Here is a 22,397-nt window from a genome sequence, read left to right as displayed (position 1 = left end):
ACGGCTACCCTGGATAAAGTGGCAGAAAACCAAGATATAGAGAATGGCTTCTTCACCATTATAAGCTCAGGTGGCCTGCCAACAGCTACTGCTTGTCTAGGGCAGGGCTGACTCCAGACAGTATCTAGAAGCCACTTTTGCCACTGTGTGACGAGGGCCAGCCCCAAGCTCAGCACAGTAAGGCTGCTAGAAGCCCACTGCTCTCCACCTGGTCCTGCTCAGGTGCCCAAGAGCGCACTGACTCTGCCAACCTACCTTCAGAGAACAGAGGCTGACCCCTGACTACAAAAGGAAGATGTCTGTCTTGGGCCGCTGAGCTACTAATTTGAGGGACTGTTTGAATATCCCCGATGGTCTCTTCAAAGTCCTCTGATCTTGTATCTGGCCTGGCTCAAGGCCAGCTCTGCCTGGTGACGATGGAGGGGGCATGAGGCCCCTCCTGTTGGGACCTCTAAAATGCTGGTGCCCTGAAGCTGTGCCTTGTCACCCACTAAGTAGCAAGAGGGATCCAGAGGGGCACACATTTAATAGATGCCAGGCCCTATGCTAAGTGGTGATCCTTCAGATGGGCAGCTTGGTATTAGGGCATATATAGCTGGTGACACTGGCCTCTTAACCTCTTGGCCTAGAGAACCATGCACATGTTCTAGTGTCCAGAGCTAGGACAGCCTTGCTGGGTTCTCTGCTGTGCCCCTCTTCTGCCAAGGCCTGACCTCCCAGAAATCTGGGAACCCCTCATGGAATGAAAGGTACTCCTGGAAACAACCAAGATACTATTCATTCAAGGTACCATTGGGCAGGCCCAATCCTTAAACCAATGGCACTGTGTACAAGAAGAGTAGATGAGGCCAAGGCCACAGTCAGGGTTTGGAGTCAGAGCCACCATCCTTCTTTCCTTCCCAACCCCCAGGGCGGCCTTAGGCAAGTTATACTGCCCTGTGCCTCTGTAATTACAAGGTCACCTCTACACAGTCAGGTTCTGGAGTTCAGAGGAGGGACAGCCTGCCTTCAGGTCCCCTACACATCTCAGCACTGAGGCCATGACCATTTGCCACACATTTCACTGTGGTTTGCCTGTGGACTCAGGGCTCGCGTACTGCCAGGCCTTTCTATTTCAACTTTTAAAAAAGAAGAGACATTGCCAGGATTCCAGATTCTGTGCCATCTAAGGCCAATACAGGAACAATCATAGGAATCCTTTGAATCCCAACTGGCTCTGCCTGCCCAGGACCTCTCAAGGAAAGCATAAATGTGTTAGTTTAGGAAAGACCATTCAGTTCATCTTTATTTGTCCAAAACCACCTGGAGTTTTAAGTATGAATATTAACCTTGATGCTTTTTAACTATTGTATTAACTTGCTCAGATTTAGAAATACTGTTTTAAAAGAAAAAGAAGAAACTTTTTTAATTTCTGTATTTTTTTCTGTATTGTATCCTCATGGGACATTAGGGGTTTTATATGGTAAGACACCCAAGGTTTTGGTAAAACATTATCAAATATATATCCAGACGATTCTTCCCTAGAAGAAAAAACAATCTTTATGCCTGATTTAAAAAAAAAAAAAAAAGTTGAAAAAGAGGTGGATTTTTCCTTTATGGTGCTGAAAGGAAGGATGGAGAATGAGGAGAAAATAAAACTGTGAGGCTCAAGACTGGCGTTTTGTTCTGTACTTATTTTCAGGACAAACTGGGGAGAGCCTGCTGATTTCCAGAGCCGATCCCAGCCTAGGGACTTTGGGAAATGACAGAGCACACAGTCCATGTCTGCCATCTTGGTTCTACTACTTGGTCCCTCCCAGATTGTTTCAGAACTGAGAGACCATTAGCAAGTGCATGGGTGGGCAGAGGTGGGACAAGGCTGTGGCCAACTGGGGAATCTCTGCACTTTCTGCTTTAGCAAGGCTAGGTCATCACAGCAAGGGCCTTCAGACAAATAGGACAAAAGAAGGCTACTCTCTTAGTTTTCTTTCCAGTGGCTTCCGACAGGGAACTGCTTGATGACAGCCTCTTCCGTGGCCTGTAAGCAGCAGCCTGGCCTCTGGGTATCATGGCTTATCAACCCACCTGCTGGTGTGCACTGAGGCCAGAGACCCAAAGGTTTATCAATGTGGCTTGGTAAAGCTACTTGGGGCATCCTAGTCCTCTCAAACCAGACCTCAACAGGGTGATAAAGGCCTAAGGAACTCCCTGAAAAGCAGACAGGCCAGGTAGGTTCCACTAAGTGGGCAATGCTGCATTTGTCCTAATGAAAGTTGTTCCTCAGTTCTTCCCCAGGCAGAACAGGAAACACTGCTATACCAGGGCTTTCTAGAGTCTCAGGATCACAAACTGTTCTCCCTGATTAATTCAGAATTCTCCAGTCACTCACCAGCCTATGCTGCCTGCCATGCCTGATGCTGTGCAGATACCACGTAGTGCATGCAAGAAGATAAGTTCCTTGGCCTTCCTTCCCCATTGAGCCACAAGCCATTCAGAGTCTGCAGCCTGTTGGCCATTTTATTTCTCAATAAGAGATCAGTTCAAGGTGTCTGCAAGCCTAAACTCCATGGTGATGTCTCCAGTGAGGGGATGAAACTCCACAGCATAGCTGACTGATTGAGGGCCATCCAGAGGCACTTTGGGATCCAGTGTGGTACTGAGGAAGTACACAGCTTGCTTGCAGTGGGGGTTCCAGCAGCAGTCCCCCTACATGATGAGCAGTGAAAAGATGGGAAGGGTTTCAGGCACCCAGGCCACCTTCCCAGCGCATGCCATTAACAGTGGGAAATAACTTGGGCCGCCTAGGAGCTATCTGCCCTGAACAGGGATATTCAGAGCATAGGGGTTCAAGTGGATCCCGGGCAGACACACACCCTGGGCTTCCTGCCCTGGTACTACCTTGTCTTCTGCAGGGTTCATGAGGCCAGTGCTGACTGTGCTGTCTGGAGTCAGCTGATATTCCATCCACAGAACTGCCCCATGGCTCTTCCCGGGTCTGGGAGGGAATGTAGAACCAAACAGTCACACAGACACAGAGGAGTCCAACCAGCATATCTTCTGCTTTTCTGAAACCTCAACCAGTCCCATCCTTCCCAGTCAGTTTTTTTATCCCTTACTCATGTAGGTAAAGGCTTGACAGAACAGGTCAGCCAGAGCAGCCACAGCTCTCAAGATAGCCTAATCGCTGTAACCTCTGACAATGAAGATTTCCCGGTCAGGTCAATGACATCTGCCCTGCCCTTGCTTTGTCTCTGGTGCAAAAAGCTCTCAGAGCTCCGGGCATATGGCATCCTTAGGTAGGAGGCAGCACTCTACTGTGAAGGGAGCTGAAGCTGAGTGGGGTCTCCCACACCTTGCAGCAAGTAGCCTCACCAATCCTGACCTGCTTTAACTCCCAAGAGAATTCAGGAAAATGGGTCAGCGTTGTTACCATAGTAACCAAACTCATATTAGCAGCTTGACACAAGGGGCTGCAAGTGGAAAGGTGAGCGAGGCTCATCCCAGTTCTCCTTCACCAGCACATGCTCAGAGACTGTGAGATCCACCCACCCACCCCATAATGCAAAAGATGGAGAGGATGGAAGCACACATCCTGGCCCAGGAGTTGAGAGTCTCCAGGCTCTTTGTCCTTCACAACTGTGACTGCTAAGTTCCCCTACTGTCTTCTTCACCCCACAACTCCCTGAAGCTTCCACTCACCTCCTCAGCTCCATTGTGCCCTTGGATTGCATAGGCTGTTGGGGGATGGGCTGCTGGAAATCAAAAGTCAGGATCTGTTGAGGCTCAGAGAGGCTTCTGCAGGGGTATTCCCACAATGGATGTGGCTCTGCCTCTCTGCTCTCTCGGAAATCCAGGGAGTGCTAGAGGAGAATAGGGGGTCTGTAGAGATAAACTGAAGCCAGCCAGGGACACCCTTATTTTTGTGGCTGAATCCTCCTGGGGGACTTCAGTCACATGGAGCAGCATGTGTCACTTAGCCCACTGGGCTCCAGGTTATAACAGCCAATGTCTCCCTTCTGTGTTCATCCATCAGAAAGCCACTTTGTCTCTCCAAACCTCAGCTTCCTCTTAAAACAGGAATGACAACGCCTACTCTTGACCAATATCTTTGTTCCAGGGAGAAAAAAACAGGCACACAATCCACAATCACCCCTCTCTGACACTGCCCACTATATGATACCATCCAAACGAGTCCAGAAGCTCAGGGAGATGAATGTGTGAACAAAGCCAGTAGCTAGGAAAAGCACTAGTACTTATGTGAGAAGAGGCCGTAGAGGCAGAAGCAGGCCAGGGACGCTGCTTAGATGAAGTGACACCAGGCAGAAGGCTCAACTAGAAATGGGGACCCACTGTAGAGAAGGCAAGATACAAAGGGGTGGACAAGGTAGGAGCCAGACCAGAGAGCCTCTGACAAGGCTGGAGACTCCCTGGAACCTACTGGGGAAGCACAGCAGCAGGAGGATGCCAGTCTAGGCGACCAGAAGGGTTGCAGCCTGGGAAAACACAAACTCAACCCCTGATGTTGCCTAGCAGAGATGTCTACCTTCATAAACAATTCCTCCTTCTTTCTTTCTTTCTTTTTTTGAGACAGGGTCTCTTTACACAGCTCTGACTGTCTTGGAACTCACCAAGTTCACCAGGCTGGCCTTGAACTCTCAGAGATCCTCTTGCCTCCTACTGGTTTAAAGGCAGGGGCCAGCATGCCTTGCAGCTATCTTCTTCAAGCTTTATTTTAAATAGTTTAAATTGTGGGTGTGAGTGTGTGTGGGGGGTGGGTAGTATACACACTCCTCTGTGTGTGTTTTTCCAGAGGCCAGAGTGTCAGACTCCCCTGGAACTGGAGTTACAGGCACCCAACATGGGTGCTAGGAACTGAGTTTAGGTCCTCTAAAAGAGTACTTGCACTTAACACCGAGTAACTTCCCACTCAGGAGAAATGAACCCCATTAGCCAGGCACTAGACTGGCAAAACCAGTTATGCAGGGTCACGAAAAGGGACTGAGGGAGACCAGAGACATGACACCTCAGAGGATAGCAGAATGAGAGGGGGCCAACCCAAGCCTGATGTGGCAGAGGGATCCAGAGCAGGGTCTCAACACAAAGATGTCTAGGAGCATGGACAGTCAGTGGTCTGCTGAAAAGAAGGCACGATATAAATGGAAAACACCCATGGGGACGACTTTAAAAATGTAAAAAAAGCAACTCACATTCACATAGAAAAATGTGACTAACAAAACGGAGAAAGGTGTCCATCTAATCATTAGCTATGAGTTCCATTCTCTTCTCTGTGTATGGATATGATTTTTCAAGCATAAAAATGGGCCCATGTTTCTGCCCTGCCTTCTTATGTGAACTATCCTATGACTCGATCCCTACAAAGGCACATAATATTGTTGCTGTCATGGCATGTTTCCAGGGAACACAGGCCCCATGGGTCCCCAATTCTAGTTGAGCATTGAGGAATTGTCAACATGTGTTAGAGAAAACAACCTTGCAGAGACCTCTCACAGACCCCTCGAGCCCTTTTCTCTGGAGCATAGTGGGCAGGATGAAAATGGCTGCCATAGAAAGTGAGCAGTTAGTCACCCCGTGGAAAGGATGTTCCAACAGGAAACAAGCTTCTGGGCACCAGCAGGGCAGAGATGGTCCAGTGACATTGAGATCCTATGTTAGAGCATGGGACTAGGAACGGAGCTGGTATTTTGCAATGGTTCTCAGTCAATGCTCATGGTGGGGCAAACAAAATGGCAACACTGGCCTTACCATCTGAAGCAGACATTCTCTATGTTCATGCTGCCCACACTAGGTCCCTGCTAGAGTTTTGTGGCTGTGTGAAAAGGTTGAACTGTATGTCAGCCTACCTGCTGCCTGTTTTCAGAGAATGAACCTCAAGAGTACACGGATGTTGCACAGGTACACAGGTACCAACATTCTTAGTCTCCTGCAACCTCTATTACATGAATCTTGGTGGTGCTTTTTTTTTATGAGTATGGGTGTTTTGTCTACATGTACAACTGTTTAGCATTTGAACACACGATACCCACAGAGACCAGAAAAGGATATTATACTCCTTGGAGCTAGAGTTACAGATGATTGTGAGCCACCATGTGGGTGCTGGAAATCTAATGCTGGTCCTCTGGAAGAGCAGGCAGAGCTTTTAATTGCTGAGCCATCCCTCCAGCCCTTTGGGGTCTTTTTTGTTTGTTTGTTTGTTTGTTTGTTTGTTTTTTTAGATTTTGAGGCAGTCTTTCCAAGTATCCTAGGCTGAACTTTCAGTCTCATCTCAGTTCCATGTGGAACTACAAGCAGCAGGTTGGAGAGCCTGCTTACCTTGATCATATCATCCATGATGTGTACATCAAACCCTTCACAGTCACCACAAGGACTCCGGATCCGCCACAGGTCCTGTGAAGGAAAAACAGTCCTGTGTTATATACCTGGGCCACAAAAAATGTTACGTGACAATGGGTCTGGAGAGATGCTGGTTCCGCAGTGCTTGGGAGGCAAAGGTAGGCAGGTCTCTGTGAATCTGAGACTACACAGTGAGTTACAGACCAGCACTGACTCACAACAAACCAACAAGCAGACCCAGAGGCAGAGCTCGCTGTTCTCTACACCAGACACAGACCCCCAAGGAAACAGCAACAAAAACACTGAATGGCTTGTGTAACGGACTGGTCTAAGAACATATAAAATGACATGACATTAAGTCCCTCCTGAGGAAACAATTAACCAGAACTCCTAGCTGAGGATTCTGTAAGCAGTTCTCTGGAACCTGGGGGTCTGTGAACACAGCATAAAAGGAGAGGAGAAGGCCCCAAAGCATCTTCTGTCCCTTCCCCTCAGGCCTGGGAATAAGCACCTTTTTCTATAGCCACTCTTTAGCCATGAGAGCAAAGATCCATATAGAAATTCCATCAGGTAAATAATAGAAAAATGCCCAGAAATTTAGTGATGAAGCCATGAGGCTACAGAGAGAGCCATTCTCAAAACAAGAATATCAAATGTGATTCACTCTCCATTTCAGGTACAGAGCACTTCAAAATCCTTTTAATAAAAAAAATGTCTTTCCCAAAATGACTTGGTGACTACTGTGCTTCTGCTTTGATGAGAGAATTAAAATGAAGCTTTTCAATTCCTGCTTGCATAAAAAGGAGAAGTCCCCATCTCGGAACGCTCTAACAACCTCGGCCTCCACTCTCTTAAGAGCACAGCGAGCTGCGCAGTGTGCCTCCTGAAACACTTAATTTATGTCTTTAATTATTCTGATAAGCCACAATTGTAAAATGACAACACACAGTCATTTCCATTTCATATGTCAAATTACTGCTTTTTTAAAGTGCAGCCTTCCTTTATTCTGTCCTGTAACCAGTGATGCAGAAAACAAAGTGTCATCATCAGGCCCCACACTGTTCCCTCTGCACTCAAGGACTCTCGGGCACACAGCCTCCCCACCCTCCTGTTGTTTTGGGTGTTTCCGTAAAGTCCTGGTCACCTACCCTGAACTCCACGATCACAGCATGCAGTGAGGCAGCCTGGGGCATCACCACAGCTCCAGGTGCTAGGTGCTGGTCCACCGAGGTACGGACATACCAGAAGTATAGGTTGTGCCATGGCAGCAGGCTGGTGGTGAAAAAAGGTTCGCCCAAGAGGAGGGAGACCTGGCAACAGGACAGGAGAAACCAAGTGTCAAGAATGAAGCTAACAAGTAAAGGGCACTCAGCAATTTCATGGGGGCATGTAACAGCCCATTTGCTCATTCATTCATTCATTCACTCACTCCTTCACTCAATCAATGAATAAGCATGCTCCTGAAAACACAAAGGACTGCAGAATGGAGGAAGGACACAAACAAGAGAGGGAGCAGTCTTCATTGGACAGAAGCTGAGGTTAGGTGATGCAGGGCTTCAGAGAGGGCTTCCTGAAGGAATTCTGCCAATCCACAAACACAATTGTTTCTCCCAGTGTATCCATACCAGATAAACAACGTGTTGTCAAGGATCTCAAGTAAATGTGGACACTAGCAGCAAGGTGTCTGGCAGACTACATTTCAAGTCAGCATTTGTGGAATAAGCAAACAGATATATTACTAAGAGTCATAAGTCAAACAAGTGGGCAGAGACCAAGCAAGGGTGTAAGTAGGAGCAAGGCCTTCTAGACATAAGTCAGGAGAGGATGGGAGAGCAGGCCAGTGAGGGAGGCCAGACCAGCCAGGATCCAAATATCAAAGGAGGCTCAACTTGCCCTGAAGCAAGAAGGCCTCTCTTAAAAGCTTTAACCAGGGATTCAAAAATATAGAGGACATGTACTTTAAATGAGCTTCCCATATGGCATACAGGCAGAACACTGCCAGTAGAGACAGTGACAGGCAGCACTCTAAGGGAATGCTATAGCACTCGGGCTGATGTGTGGGGTAAAGAAAGCTGAGGCAGAGTCTGAGAGACCCTCCAAGCCTCGGTGGATGGGAAGCAAAGGACAGGCAATAGACACAGCAGAAGTCAGAAGAGGGTTGAGCCCAAAACTTCCTGCGCTTCACTTCTGCCCTCGGCATCGGGTTACCACCAGATACTTCTTTTAATCATTCCATCACTGCTCAGGAACCTGGGGTCTGGCCAGAACACCACAGAAGTGACCTGCAACTTTAACTATCTTCTAAACCCTCATCAAAAATCCCAGAGAGAAAAAAGGAGGAGAAGATGATGAGGAAAAGGAGGAGGAGAAAAGATAACCACTATTTAAACATTCAAAGTAGCCAAGAAATACCATTAATATAAATGCCCACAAACTGGTCAATGTAAAAATGAAATGTGGTATATCCATACAATGGAGTATTACACAACAATTTTAAAAAGAGGAAAAACTGACTTAGGTTACAATGTGTATGATCCTTGAAAATATGTTAAACGTAAAAAGTCAATTAGAAAGGGCCATGTATTTTATGATCTCAAATACATTATTTGTCCCGAATAGGCAAGTAATATTTGCCCACATAGACAGAAAGTAAACTAATGGTGGCCTAGGGCTTGGGAACACATGAGTATGACCACAACAGAAAAAGAGTATCTTTGAGGGTAATAAAAATGCCCTAAAGTTGGCCTGGTGATAACCGCATACTTTATAAATGCATCACTTGCCCATACACTGTAAATGAGTGACTTATATGTTGTATGGCTAAATCTCAAGCTGTCATTTTATAAAATGCATGAGGAGGAATAGGCAAGAGGCTTAAACACATATTCAACTAGAACTTAGACACGGCTGATGAGAACATGAAGAGATGCTCACTATCACTGGCTACCAAGAAGAAACAAACCACAATGAGAGCAAGTGCATTCCCACTAAAAAGGCTACACTGAGAGAACCACACAAAGAATCCTCGCACATGCTGTACAACAGGGCAGCAGCAGCTTCTTTTTTTCTTTCTAATTTATTTTTCTTTATGTGCATTGGTGCTTTGCCTGCATGTATGCCTGTGTGAATGTCAGAAATGGAACTGGAGTTACAGACAGCTGTGAGCCACCATGTGGTTGCTGGGGATTGAACTCAGGACCTCTGGAAGAGCAGCCAGTGCTTTTAACAGCTGAGCCATCTCTCCAGCCCTCAGTGGCTTCTTAAGAAGTTAAACACAACAAGCCGTGGTGACACAGGTTTTTAATCCCAGCACTCAGGAAGCACAAGTAGGCAGATCCCTGTGGGATGAGGTCAACCTACTCTTAAAGAACAACTCTGTTTCAACACAAACAAAAGCCTGCAGGGAGTTGGTGTTTAGCAATCTCAGGGTTCCTGGTGAGCAGTTTTTGGGGGTGAGAAGATCTGAGCAGGAAGAATCCTCTGAAGAGAACTATGTGAAGGGAAAGGAGAGGCAGTGCACTGTGTTCCTTAGCCTCAACAAACCACTCTGCTCTCAGCTGAGAGGCGCAGGAGCCCAGTTCTATGCTCACTGGGTCTTTATATAAATGCTCATCCATCCTCATAGTGGTGAAGTCTTGACTGGCCAAGCTACATGAGACACCATATAGCATTTAGCCAAGGCAACAAGGTGGGGTTTAGGCCACCTCTGTGCTACTCTGACCCCACTCAAAACAGCCCCAGTGTAACTTGAAGTTCCATTCCTTACCTTCTTACCCTCCAAGTCTGCAGATGTTAGCAACTCGGGCCGTTTATTGATGACACTAATTTTATCTTCCAAGTGGTTAACCTTGAAGATCTTTGAAAAACAGAACGTAACTATGTTTACACTCATACATTGTTTTGGACCAGGGGGAAAAATTATTGGACAGAAGGAATATACAGCTCTATGACGGAGTGCTTGCCTGGTGTGCGTGAGGCCAGGATCAATCTGCAGCATCATAGAAAGCTAAAACCTAATACCTCTCAAAGTTACCATCTCTGCTGAGTTTTCTGACTAAATGGCTCTAGGGAACCACTTTATCTGCTGTGGAAACATCTCTTTGGGAACCTCCTACAGACCACAAAAGAGGTCATGAACAGCTGGCATCTCATCAGGCAGGACCTATTATTGGCCTTGCAGTTTTGGTAGAGAAGGTTGCTCCCAGGAACAAATCACTCAATTCTATTTACACAGAGATGTTAGCTTCTTAGTCTTATGTGAAATGAGAAAAGACTAAACTTCTTCAACTACAAGAACTAAAACTAAACTAAAAGCAGAGTGTAAACGTTTGCTTCTGACTGGATGCCAGAAGGCTGGCATGTGTACAGCTTTAATCCCAGCACTTAGAAGGCAGAGGCAGGCAGACCTGTGAGCTTAAGGCCAGCTTGCTTTACACTGAGTTACAGACCAGCCAAAGCAGTAAGACCCAAGTTAGTGAGACCCTATCTCAAAAACAAACAAACAAACAAACAGAAATCCTAATTGGATGTCTGCCATAAAGCCAAAAGGACTGCTCTGCAGGTAGGAGTTACAGCCATGAAGCAGGACTCTATCTCCCAGTTCCTGGTTGTGATGCTACTGCAAAGTCACCCATCCCAGACTTGGAAGAGCAGGGCCAACAGGTCCTTCATGAATCTGGTAACCACCACCACTTACCCTTTTCATCAGTCTATAGGAAGCTACTGAACTCTCAACTGTAAACACCTGAAGAGAACACAGAAGATGGAGTTGGAGGGGGAAGACACTCAAGATGGAAACATTGTCTAGAGAATACTAAAACAATAGCCTGGCCTTCCTCCCTCCCTGGGATGCAACTACATGCACTCAGAATCCTGTGCTGTAGCTATGTGGCTATTACTTGTTCCTGACACCCAAACAAGCCCATCACATCCAAAAAGCTGCACCTGCTTTGGTCACAGAATCCCAGCCTAGACCACACCATGCCCTAACTCAAGAGCCAACCTTGAAAAAAGTGAACAACAAACGAGAAAGATTGAAAAGAGAAGAATCCTTACAAAGCCAACAGAAAGGCATGACCCAGTGGTACCTTCTCGGCTCCGAGGTGATGGGCCAACACAGAGAGTAGGCTGCCGTCACTCACACAAAGGCAGATGCTTCCTGACATCAGCACCTGCAGGAAAAGAGCAGGATCAGCACAGGCTTCCTTAGTCCAGGAGCTCCCTGCTGACAATCTAAAGGACACGCTTCCCTTCTCCCAATTCCACTCACAGGCTTCTACTTCTTTTTTTTTTTTAAGTTTTATGTGTACAGGTGTTTTGCCTTCATGTGGGTCTGCACTGAGGTGAGACAGTGGCATCAGATACCTTAGAACTGGAGTCACAGGTGGCTGTGAGTACAAGGAATCAAATCCAGGCTTGATTCAACCCTCAACCACCTTCGAGCCTCTCTCTCCAGGCACAAAAAATTTTTGAATACACCAGCTCTCATCTCTTCCCCACTGCCAACCTAAGTTCTCTTGGTCCCTAGCTCATCTGCCCGTTTCCTCAGCACACACAATGACCCATTATGGCTCTTACTCACTTCCCCACCAGGGCTCACTTCGAGGAAATCCCTACACAACCCAGTCAGAAGGCCCAGCTAAAGTCCTGCTCTACTAGCAGGAAGGTATCTTCTAGTCTGTGATGACATATTTCTTCCCCATCTGGTCCATGTACCCTTCAAGTGGCTCCCAAAGGTAGGGTGCCTTTACAGTTCTCAGATCCACTGAAGAATTTATGGCAGCTTGGAGTCGTTTCCCCCAACAAAACGCATGCATGTGCAGACATATTTCTGTATACAATTCCAAGGGATCCAGGAGACTCCTTCTAAACTCCTGAGGACCCTAGGCTGAAGCCTAAGTCAGAGAGCTCCATGTTCAGAGTCACTTATTAGGGAATTTCAGAAAGGTTCAAAAGATGAAAACAGGAGAGATACAGCTGAAGGCAGAGTTGGTGGTCCCAGATGTAAAGGCATCAGCAGAACAAGTTTAGACTGGGGAAAGGCTCTCTGGAGAGCTCTTATGGAAGAGAGAACACCCAGCAGACCTCTCACAGAGCAGAGAACAAGGAGAGTCCAGGACAAGCTCTCGGGCTCTCTAGTGTCTGCTCCAGGTGAAGAGAGTCCATCAACAAGGAGACAAAACAAAACTGTGAGAACACACCACAAGCAGAACAGTGAGATCCAAACACAAAGAGAGGGACACTTACAGTCCTCAGGGCTTGGGCATAGTGATCAGTTCTGTCCTGATCATTGATCTCTCCAAACCTTGGCCGGTTCCAGAGCAAGTGAGCCTGACAGTCACACACAGGTCGAACTTGGTAGGCGCTGTCATTCTCATCAGGGCTGAGCAGGGAGATAAAAAGCCAAACATAAGTAATAAATACTCTACACTGGAGGGGCTGGAGTGATGGCTCAGTGGTTAAGAGCACTGACTGCTCTTCCAGAGGTTCTGAGTTCAATTCCCAGCAACCGCATGGTGGCTCACAACCATCTGTAATGAGATCTGATGCCCTCTTCCAGTGTATCTGAAGAGAGTGACAGTGTACTCTAAATAAATAAAAAAATAAATCTTAAAAAATATTCTGAACTGGAAACCAGAGATCACAAGGGCACAGCATCAGCCATAAGAACACCAGAACTCAGCCTGGACCCTAGGAGACACGCGCAGGTTTGTCCAAGACTCTAGGTGAGTCTGCACACCAGCACGTTGTGGGTTACAGAGTCCTATGATTCTATATTTTTCATATATTTGTTCTGAATAAAACTTAGCAATCCATAACAGTTTCTACATATACACAAACACTGATATATCCTGCCACAAATTCTTGCTCTGTAAATTATTATTTTGTTACTTTATGTGTGGGGCTGGGGAGTACAATGACACAAAGTGGAAGTCAGAGGGCAGCTTTGTGGAGCAGGTTCTCTCCTTCACTCTGTGGATTCTGGGGATTGAACTTAGGTCATGAGGCTTGGCTACAAGCACCTTTACCCACAGGACCATCTTACTGGCTCTTGCTTATTTCATTCTGTTTTGATATAAATCTGCCCATTCAAATCTTTGCAAGGTCTTTCCATAGAAAGTTTGTATCAATGCAGTCTCTTCTGGCCAGTTCTCCACCCCAACGACAAACAGGCATACCTGGTTCTCTGAAGGCTGTACCACACACAGTAATCATCATGGTGGGCGATCAGGCATTGGGGTGAGCCCTGAACAATGGGTTCCTCCTGGGGCAGGAAGTACACACACTGCATCCAGTGGTCCCGCCACTGAAATGAGGAGTAGAGAGCCAGCTTTCACCAAGCTGTGACAACAGTGTTTCCAATCCAGCCGCCAAAACCAACAATTAACTGCACAGAGACATGGCACAGACTATAAGTGCCTACTATAGCCCTAAATGGTAAGAAAAAAAATCTAATCAGAGAAGCCAGTGTCCCAAAAGTTTTCTGGAACCTTCCTGACTTTAAAAGACATCATCAAGGGCAGTGGTCCTTTGAGACAGCTTTAGAAGGGACAAGTGCAGTCTCTGCTTTCTCCTCACAGAACAGCATTGTCTTAGTTAAGGTCACTATTGCTATAATGAAACACCATGGCCAAGAGCAAGTTTGGAAGGAAAGGGTTTATTTGGCTTATGCTTCCACATCTCTGATAATCATTGAAGGAATCATTAATAATCATTCAAGACAGAAACTCAAGCAGGGCAGGAACCTGAAGGCAGGAGCTGAGGTAAAAGTTATGAAAGAATGCTGCTTACTGGCTTGCTTAGGTCTGCTTTCTTATAGAGCCCAGAGATAACACAATGGCTGGGCCCTACAACATCAATCACTAATTAAGAAATTGCCCTGCAGCTGGATCTTATGGAGGTATTTTATCAACCAAGGTTTTCTCTTTCAAAATGACCACAGCCTGTGTCAAGTTGACACAAAACTAGTCAGCACAAGAGTCAATGCTTCACCTTGTTGGACTGTGAGTCATCTTTCATGTGAAGAAACATTCTCTGGCTCACAACCAAGACTGACCTAGTGGCCAAGGGGAAACCTTGCTTTAAGAGCCTCTTAGGAGATATCCAAGGCTTTAACATACACAAAATATCTTTTTGTCTTCTAAGTGGCTTCAAAACACAGAAAAGTCAAATATAATATACATAGTATCTAACTGGACCCTAGACTAGGAAAACAAAAACTATCCAAGGCATTTGGGGACAATTAAGGAAATTTTATTTTGAAACATATTAGATATTATGGAATAGTATACTGTTAATTTTCTTAGGTGTTATGATAGTATTTTGCTTATGAAGAAAGCTTTGTTCTTGCAAGTATCAAAGAGTCAAGTTGTCAGATATTTGTTACTGAGCAGAGACTGTGCAGTGAGAAAGGAAAGGAAGCAGAGAAAAAGAGAGGAAGAGATACAACAAATGTGGAGAATATTAACAATTATTAGTTAAATTGAAGTAAGGTATGGTCAGTGTCCATTCTCACTTACTCCGTGATTCTCTAATTGTTTAAAGCAAAGATTGGAAAAATAGGGGCTGGAGAAGATGGCTTAATTGGTGAAGTGACTGCTGCAAGGCTTGAGGACCTGAGTTCAAAATCCCGCACCTATGTAAGGCTGAACAGCTGGGTGTCTACAGCCTGGGGGATAGGAGAGGGCGGAAGCATCCCTGAATGTGTAGCCGACCTAGTCAAGTCAGTGAGTTTCCATTCAGTGAGAGATTGTGTTTAAAAAATGAAGATAAAAGGCAACTGACCTCTGGCCTCCACACTTCCATGACACAGGCCCACCCACCTACATATGCACAAACTAGCATTACTAATGAATATATATACTATACTCACCATAACTCATACACATACCACACTGTTTCTCTCTCTCTCTCTCTCTCTCTCTCTCTCTCTCTCTCTCTCTCTCTCTCTCTCTCTCTCTCTCTCACACACACACACACACACACACACGTTTAAAATAACACAAAATTTGTATAGTTTACTTCTTTGAATTAAATCAAGTTTTTAAAAGAAGTAAAATATTCTAAATTGTAAAAAATGATTTACAGAGATTGTCTGGAAATTAAAAACCCAGAGCAGCCAGACGGTGGTAACACACGCCTTTAATCCCAGTACTCAGGAGACAGAGGCAGGCGGATCTCTGTGAATTTAAGGACAACCTGGTCCACAGAAACTTTCTGGAAGAAATAAAAAACAACCAAACAACAACAACAACAACAACAACAAAAACCAGAGCATCAAATGTGTTAGGCAACTATTCTATCCATGAGTTCACTTGAGCCCAAATAAATCTTTAATAAATAGTGATATCCTTACTAAAAATCCTACATATAAGGAAAACAAGAAGAAAAGATAAAGAAGCTATAGTCACATAAATACGTGTGGGATGGTAAACCATGCCAGGAAGCTTGGTGGGTAAAGCAGGTTGAGACCCTGGAAACTCTCACCTGAGAAGGTAGGCAGGTGCCTCCCTGCTCTCCGCCAAATTCCTGGCCTGGAACATGTGCCACACTTCCCACATAAAGAAACTCAAAAACATGAACAACAAACCAAAAAGCCCAAAACATACTCACGTATACAAGTGAACACGCAAGCGCACACACACATACAAACAGGTTAAATATTAGTAAGATTTCATATTTGGAAACACAAGAAAGGTAGTTATTTTGGGTAGTAGAGTCCAATGTAAATGTTTATATACTTCCATAATAATATAAGAAAGTATATTATTAATTTTTGGGTGAGGAGCCAGGGTCTCACTATGTAGCCCTGGCTGGCCTAAAACTTGTCAGATACACCAGGCAGGCCTCAAATTCAGAGATCCACCTGCCTCTATCTCCTGAGTGCTGGGTATTAAAGGCCTACGACACCACACCTAACCGGTATATTATTCTTATAATCTACAATATATATGTGTCTTGCTTTTTTAGAAAATAAGGTGCTAGCATTTGAAAAAATTAGAAAAATAAACTACTGTAAAAAGTTGGTACCTGAGTTAGATGTGTAGCACAAACCTGTAATCCCAGCACTGAGGAAGCTGAAGAAGGACGACCATGAATTTGGGCCAGCCTGGGTTACCTTGTGAGTTCAGGCCAGTTTGTTATATAGCAAGATCTTGTATCAAAGAAAATGAATTAAAATATTTTTAAAAACCTGGTTCAACTCTAATGGAGCGACCACTTACTTGTTTATTGTTATTTCTAGAATCTAAGGCAGGTATCTAAGGTAGGTATCTAAGACATCTAGTCAAAAAGCTAACAGAGAATAAACAGCTTCAGTTCTCTCAGGTTTGTTATTTCTTCCTGAACTGTATGAATTTACCCCTGAGTGCTCCAGGGTACTTCCCTAATACCTCCCCCTCCCATACAACCTATGCAAGGAGGCTGCTGAGTTCTGCATCAGTGCCCAGAGAGCTGCCTTGTTCACTAAAAGACAGTGTGATTTTAGTCCTCACAATGGCCTGTCACTCTTTTTCTACAGAATTAAGGACACAACGATTATGTTGCAAATGAGTCACTGTACACATGAGCACAAGTGCCCAGGCCTAATATATATAATATATATAATATTAGCTATCACTTCCTACTAGGTTGGACTGTGTCACCAAACTTTCCAAATTGTATTTACTAATAGGTAAAGATTGTATTTCTTTCTTTTTTTTTTAACAGATTTACTTATTTATTATCTATATTTATATATTTATATCTTATTTATCTATAGCTGTCTACAGACACACCAGAAGAGAACATTGGATCCCATTACAGAGGGTTGTGAGTCACCATGTAGTTGCTGGGAATTGGACTCAGGACCTCTGGAAGAGCAGTCAGGGCTCTTAACCACTGAGGCATCTCTCCAGCCCAAAGATAGTATTTCATTGCAGTTCATTTATGCTGTTTTATTTCATAGCAGTTTAAAGGTGAAAACTTATCATAAGTTGAATAGTATTTCCATTTTATAGTTCATATTTCTCTACTCATTCTCCCTGAATTGGAGAAAGTAAATTTTGATCTAAAGGGAGTAAGGTTATAGTTCTCCATTCAAATCGACCAAGCACCATAAACCACGTATGGCAGAAGGTGAGGAGGTGCGTGGCTATGCCAGGACAAAGAGAATGGCAGAACAACTAAGCCTTCTGTTGCTCACTGTGGCCGCTGTAAATTCTCCCAGAGAGGAGAGGTAACCTTACTACACACACTGGCAGGCTGTGCTTCCTAATTTTATTTTTTATCATTTTTCTTTGTAGTATTTTGGGTGTGCATGTATATAGCACAGAGATTCATGCATGGTATGAAAGTGCCCTATCACTGAGTACATTCCCAGTTTCTTGTACTTGTGTGTGTGTGTGTGTGTATGTGTGTCTTCCCAAAAGAAAATTTCTGCTTTGCCTTTGCTGATACATTATCTAAGGGTGAAAAGAAACAAAAGTTCCCTGACTTACATGTAATGGGCTCAGCTCCTGTCTCTTACCTGAAGCTCCTTCGGATCTGTCTGTGCCCAATAGGGTGCCATGGTACACTTGATCTTGCCCTCAGGGTCCATTTCAATGTCCCACCAGGAAAGAACCACCTGTGCTTGGGCAGATGCCAGAGGTACAAACTGTCTGCTATGGCACGCTGCCGAGCTACTGACTTGCTTGCTGAAGTCCACGCTGTGGAAGGATATTTGGGAACTGAAGCATGACTTAACTCACACACAGCTCTGTTGAGCTCCCACAGAACCCTGAATAACAACAGCACTGACGTGGAAAGGACTCCGCTAGGTTTCTGTTCCATAAAAGAAGATATCTGAGCCAATGTCTCAAAGAACAGCCACCCAGGGAGGTTCCACAGTACCTGAACATTGGTAGCACATCACTGAGGACAGTGAAGTCAGCAGATGACACCTGGTTTAGCTGAATGTCATAGACGGAGGGTGCACCAGGACACCTCTCCAATTCTGAGGGAGGAACAATGACCTGCTCTCCGAGATTAGTCTGAACACGGACGGGTAAAAGCTTGTTCCATGACCACATCCTTTTGGACTCCACCAGCTGGGCATAGACAGTCGCCCTGTGAGGCACTGCTTCACAGTCTTCCTAGGTTTGTATGACAACAAAGAAACAACACAGCAGTAAGTCAGGTGCCTCCTCATGTATCAAAAGTTTTCATATTTGGCTGACTTAGTAACTCTAACACCTTCCCCGTCAGGAGAGTGAACTATGTCTTGAAAGAAAAGAAAGTTCATCTTGCCTAAAATGATTATTACTTTTAAAGATGCCTTGTTATGTAGTCTAGACTAACCTTTTTCTTGCAGTCTTTCTGCCTTAGCTTTGAGTAGAAAAATTACTTAAGATGAGTTCCTAGTTACCTAGAACCATTAAATGTAGTGAGAATGTTGGTTTCTTTAAAAAACACAATGGGCTAGAAAGATGGCTCAGTGTTAAGAGCACTGATTGCTCTTGCCAAGGTCCTGTATTCAATTCCCAGCAACCACATGGTGGCTCAAAACCATCTGTAATGGGATCTGATGCCCTATTCTGGTGTGTCTGATGACAGTGACAGCGTACTCACATACATACAAAAAGTAAAATATTTAAAAATAAATAGGAATGTGCTTTCATTTTAATCCCAGGTGTGGGGACTATGATTTTCCTCACATTCTGTTAGAAGCGTGATTTTACCAGCTGCAGATAGTTTCTGTGATTGTGTGGTATTTTGAATTCTGGGAACTTTTCATAGAATATAAATGCTATAGGGCCTCAAAAGGCATGGTTGGTTGTTGGTCAGTTTGTTAAGTACAAAGAAGAAACAACAAAAAGAAGAAATTAGGATATCCTGATGGTAGAGATCAAACTTGCCCCAAGGAACTCGATACTCCTTATCAGCAGGAAGCAGTCTAACAATAACATCCCCCTTTCCAACCCTTTCCTTTCTTCAGGGATTTCTTCCCTTTTCTCTGAATCTTTTTCTCTTTCATCTAGTGTAAAGGAGTTGGAAGGGCAGGAAAGAGAAGAGTGGAAGAAAGAAGAACCATGTAGTAGTAAAATCCCGCTACAAATAAGTATTTCAAAAAACCTACACATTGACAGGCTAACGAACTACTATAAAGACCTTGTAGAGTCTTCCAAACAAGTAGCCATTCTAGCTTCAGACTCAAGGTGACCCTTCAGTGCAGCCCTTGCCCAGAACACCAGACAAAAGCCTTCCTGGATACAAACACACTGAGCAGCTGCCCACCCTGGCCGGCCGGATTCATCCAGCCCTGATGAGCATCATTCCTACTTGTTGGATGTCAGGAAGACATGAAGTCTTCTTGCCCCCAAACATAGGGAACCAGGAATGTTGAACATTCAGGGGCCTCTCCTTAATGGAGGAAATAAAATACCTGTTTTCCCACCAAGAAGGCTGGAATGGATTCTGTTAATGACCTGATGACTTTTTGCCTCTGTGGAGGCAGACCTCACCTAGACCCCCCCAGAATGTTTTTCCTAGACTCTCACTCCCTAGACCTTTATCTTTAACAGGACCCATCCTTAGGGGAGATGTCACATGCATTTTAGCCTGCTGACTTCTACACTATCTTTCAGAGACCACATTAGATTCTAGGCCCTACCCTCATGCTCACATGTACTTTCCAAAGGAGTTTCTCTGTAGTCACACTTTAAGCTTTATGGTGCACCTAGAATTGGAATGATTACCTAGAAACCTGGAATGAGAATGGTTTGGGGGAAAAAACAAATTTCTCCAAATTGTCTGTGTTTTAAATATGCTGACAATGAAGCACCTGGAATTAGACTCCCCAAAGTCTGAGCTAGGATCTAGGATGACAAAGGCAACAGGACACCTGCAGCGTGCCCCAGCTACTTGGCTGTGGTTCTACCTCCCTGCCTAATGGTCCTATCTCATTCTGCATCCATTGCCCTGAAAACCCAGCAGCGAAGGGATTTTTTCATAGCTCGGAGTTATAAATAAAGTTTCTCCAGTTCAGCACTACTACCTCCTGAGCTACAGGAACTGGCTGTGTATGATGCCTGCAATCCTAACACTCCCAAGGAAGGCCCTGAACAATACCTGTATAAGATGCTTGTGTGCATGCTCATACGAGGGCAGTGCTCCCTCCCCAATCAGTTCTGTGTCAAACAGCTCCGTGACCAGAATGTTAGCACGACATGGCAAGTCACCATCTGGAAACAAGTGAATAGAGTCAGAAATATGCAACATACTAGGAAAGATATTTATGACAAATATATCAAAGAGACATGTCAAAAGTAGGAGCTAGAGATATGACTCAGGGGTAAGAGCATGTGCTGCTCTCGCAGAGGACCCAAGCTCAGTCCCTAGCACACACATCTGGCAGCTAAGAACCCCTGTTGACTCTAGCTCCAGATCTGATGCCCTCTTTGGAACTCTGCAGGCATTGCACTCAGCATGTGCAGACACTTACACACACACACACACACACACAGGCATCTGCATACACACACAGAGAATTTAAAATAAATCTTAAAGAAAAACAAGAGAGCTCATGCCACTGAGAGCAGATACACATGCTGAAGTATCTGGAATTGTTTCTGTAACTCACTTTCCAGTGGTTACAAAAACCACTGACATGGTAACCAGGGGTCAGGAATGAGTCCTCTCTGCACTGCTCTTTCCGGTTTTATAACCACAGCCTGCTTGCATTTCTCTTTCAACTCTCCGGTATGTTTAAGATTGGGGGAAAGGATGGAAGTTGGTGGCACACACCTTTAATCTCAGCACTCAGGAGGCAAAGGCAAAGGTAGGCAATCTCTGTGGGTTTGAGGCCTGCCTGGTCAACAAAGTGTACTGCCAGAGCTAAATAAAGAAACCCTGTCTCAAAAAAACAAACAAACAAAAAAAAAACAAAACAAAACAAAAACAAAAACCAAAAAACCAAACAAACACCAAGGACAGGAGAAAAAGGAATACCGTGGAGAACAAAAAGAGTCTATAAATGTCTAAAATAAAAACTAAGCAGAAATAAAAATAGGAAGAAAAATATATATAATTTCAGAGGAAAAAAACTCAGATGGAAAATTCTCCCATCCTGACTAGCAAAACTGAAAAGTAAAACTGAGTGAACACCAGTACTTCCAGTTATAGGAATGACAGAAAACCAAAGCCAGAAGAGGCTGATCTGTATCTGCAGTCACGGTAAGCTCAGCCATGAAAACTGAGATCCAAAACTTAGAACACCCAGATTCTTCCAGCCACATCCTTTCAGGTTGGCGCCTGCTACCAAGTAGTCTCCAAATGCCAGCTGTTTAGTAAAAGCAGGGTTTTGACTTCTTTTGTCAACTATTTTCTAAACCTGTAAAATATGTTACTGCTACCATTATAATTTATAATGAGCCAATAGATTTTGGAAAGAGCTATTTCTCATGGAGAATGACCTGTGGACATTCCTAATGGCTCATGAATTACACCTGACACAGCTGGCACTGAGAGAGAAGCAGTGACACGGGTTAGAGAGAACGGGTGCAGGGAAGGACTGAGCCTGGAGCCTGGGTTCCAAACATCAAGTTAGCCACTTTGACGTGTGCATGGGCTCCTTTTCACTTACACATCTAGCGAGTAAAGTGGAAGTTAAATATAAGGGTTAGTTAAGAGCACATTCCATCTCTTGGCTTAGAAATAGTGTCCATTCTCTCTCATATGCTAAATTCCAGCTGGAGCACACTGTCCCAACTTGACCCCCTCCCCCTCCCTTCATTTGCTCGCCTCTGCCTTAGGGAGCAGCACCTGTCACCCTGCACAGAAAGCAGCATCATTTGTTAGGTCTAGGACTGCCCTTTTCACCACCATACCTCAATAGCTAGAACAATGCCTAACAGCACATAAGAATCAGCAAACACCAGCTTAATTCTTGATTATTCTGTCTGTCATCACCAACCCTTGCCATTTCTACCTCCTCAAGAAAATTTAAGGTGATTATGAGACTTGAAATGATTTACAATCCAAGTTTGTTTCATTAAAATAAAACCAAAGCTTTATGACCCAGTGAGTTTTAATAAGTACTTCTTAGAGCC

At 44.7% G+C, this 22,397-nt stretch overlaps 1 protein-coding gene across 2 annotated transcripts in view; it reads right to left on the bottom strand.

The window, feature by feature from the left end:
• Positions 1-2,469: 2,469 nt before the first annotated feature.
• Positions 2,470-22,397, bottom strand: part of PRMT7 (protein arginine methyltransferase 7) — a 37,159-nt gene continuing 17,231 nt past the window's right edge. For both annotated transcript variants that reach the window (XM_080937079.1, XM_080937080.1), the window contains exons 6-18: positions 20,419-20,531; positions 18,202-18,443; positions 17,837-18,017; positions 13,509-13,636; positions 12,577-12,712; positions 11,418-11,501; positions 11,027-11,074; positions 10,097-10,186; positions 7,479-7,640; positions 6,310-6,384; positions 3,679-3,839; positions 2,878-2,974; positions 2,470-2,685 (exon numbers count right to left, since the gene is read on the bottom strand). In XM_080937079.1, coding sequence (XP_080793205.1) covers positions 2,515-2,685; positions 2,878-2,974; positions 3,679-3,839; positions 6,310-6,384; positions 7,479-7,640; positions 10,097-10,186; positions 11,027-11,074; positions 11,418-11,501; positions 12,577-12,712; positions 13,509-13,636; positions 17,837-18,017; positions 18,202-18,443; positions 20,419-20,531 — 1,688 coding nt within the window. In that variant the 3' untranslated portion in view covers positions 2,470-2,514. The remainder of the gene's footprint in view (positions 2,686-2,877; positions 2,975-3,678; positions 3,840-6,309; positions 6,385-7,478; positions 7,641-10,096; positions 10,187-11,026; positions 11,075-11,417; positions 11,502-12,576; positions 12,713-13,508; positions 13,637-17,836; positions 18,018-18,201; positions 18,444-20,418; positions 20,532-22,397) is intronic.

Source organism: Micromys minutus (genome assembly GCF_963924665.1).
Source record: "Micromys minutus genome assembly, chromosome: 24".
Classification (NCBI taxonomy): domain Eukaryota; kingdom Metazoa; phylum Chordata; class Mammalia; order Rodentia; family Muridae; genus Micromys; species Micromys minutus.
The sequence above is the reverse complement of the archived record's forward strand: the minus strand, read 5'-3'. Positions and strand labels throughout refer to the sequence as shown.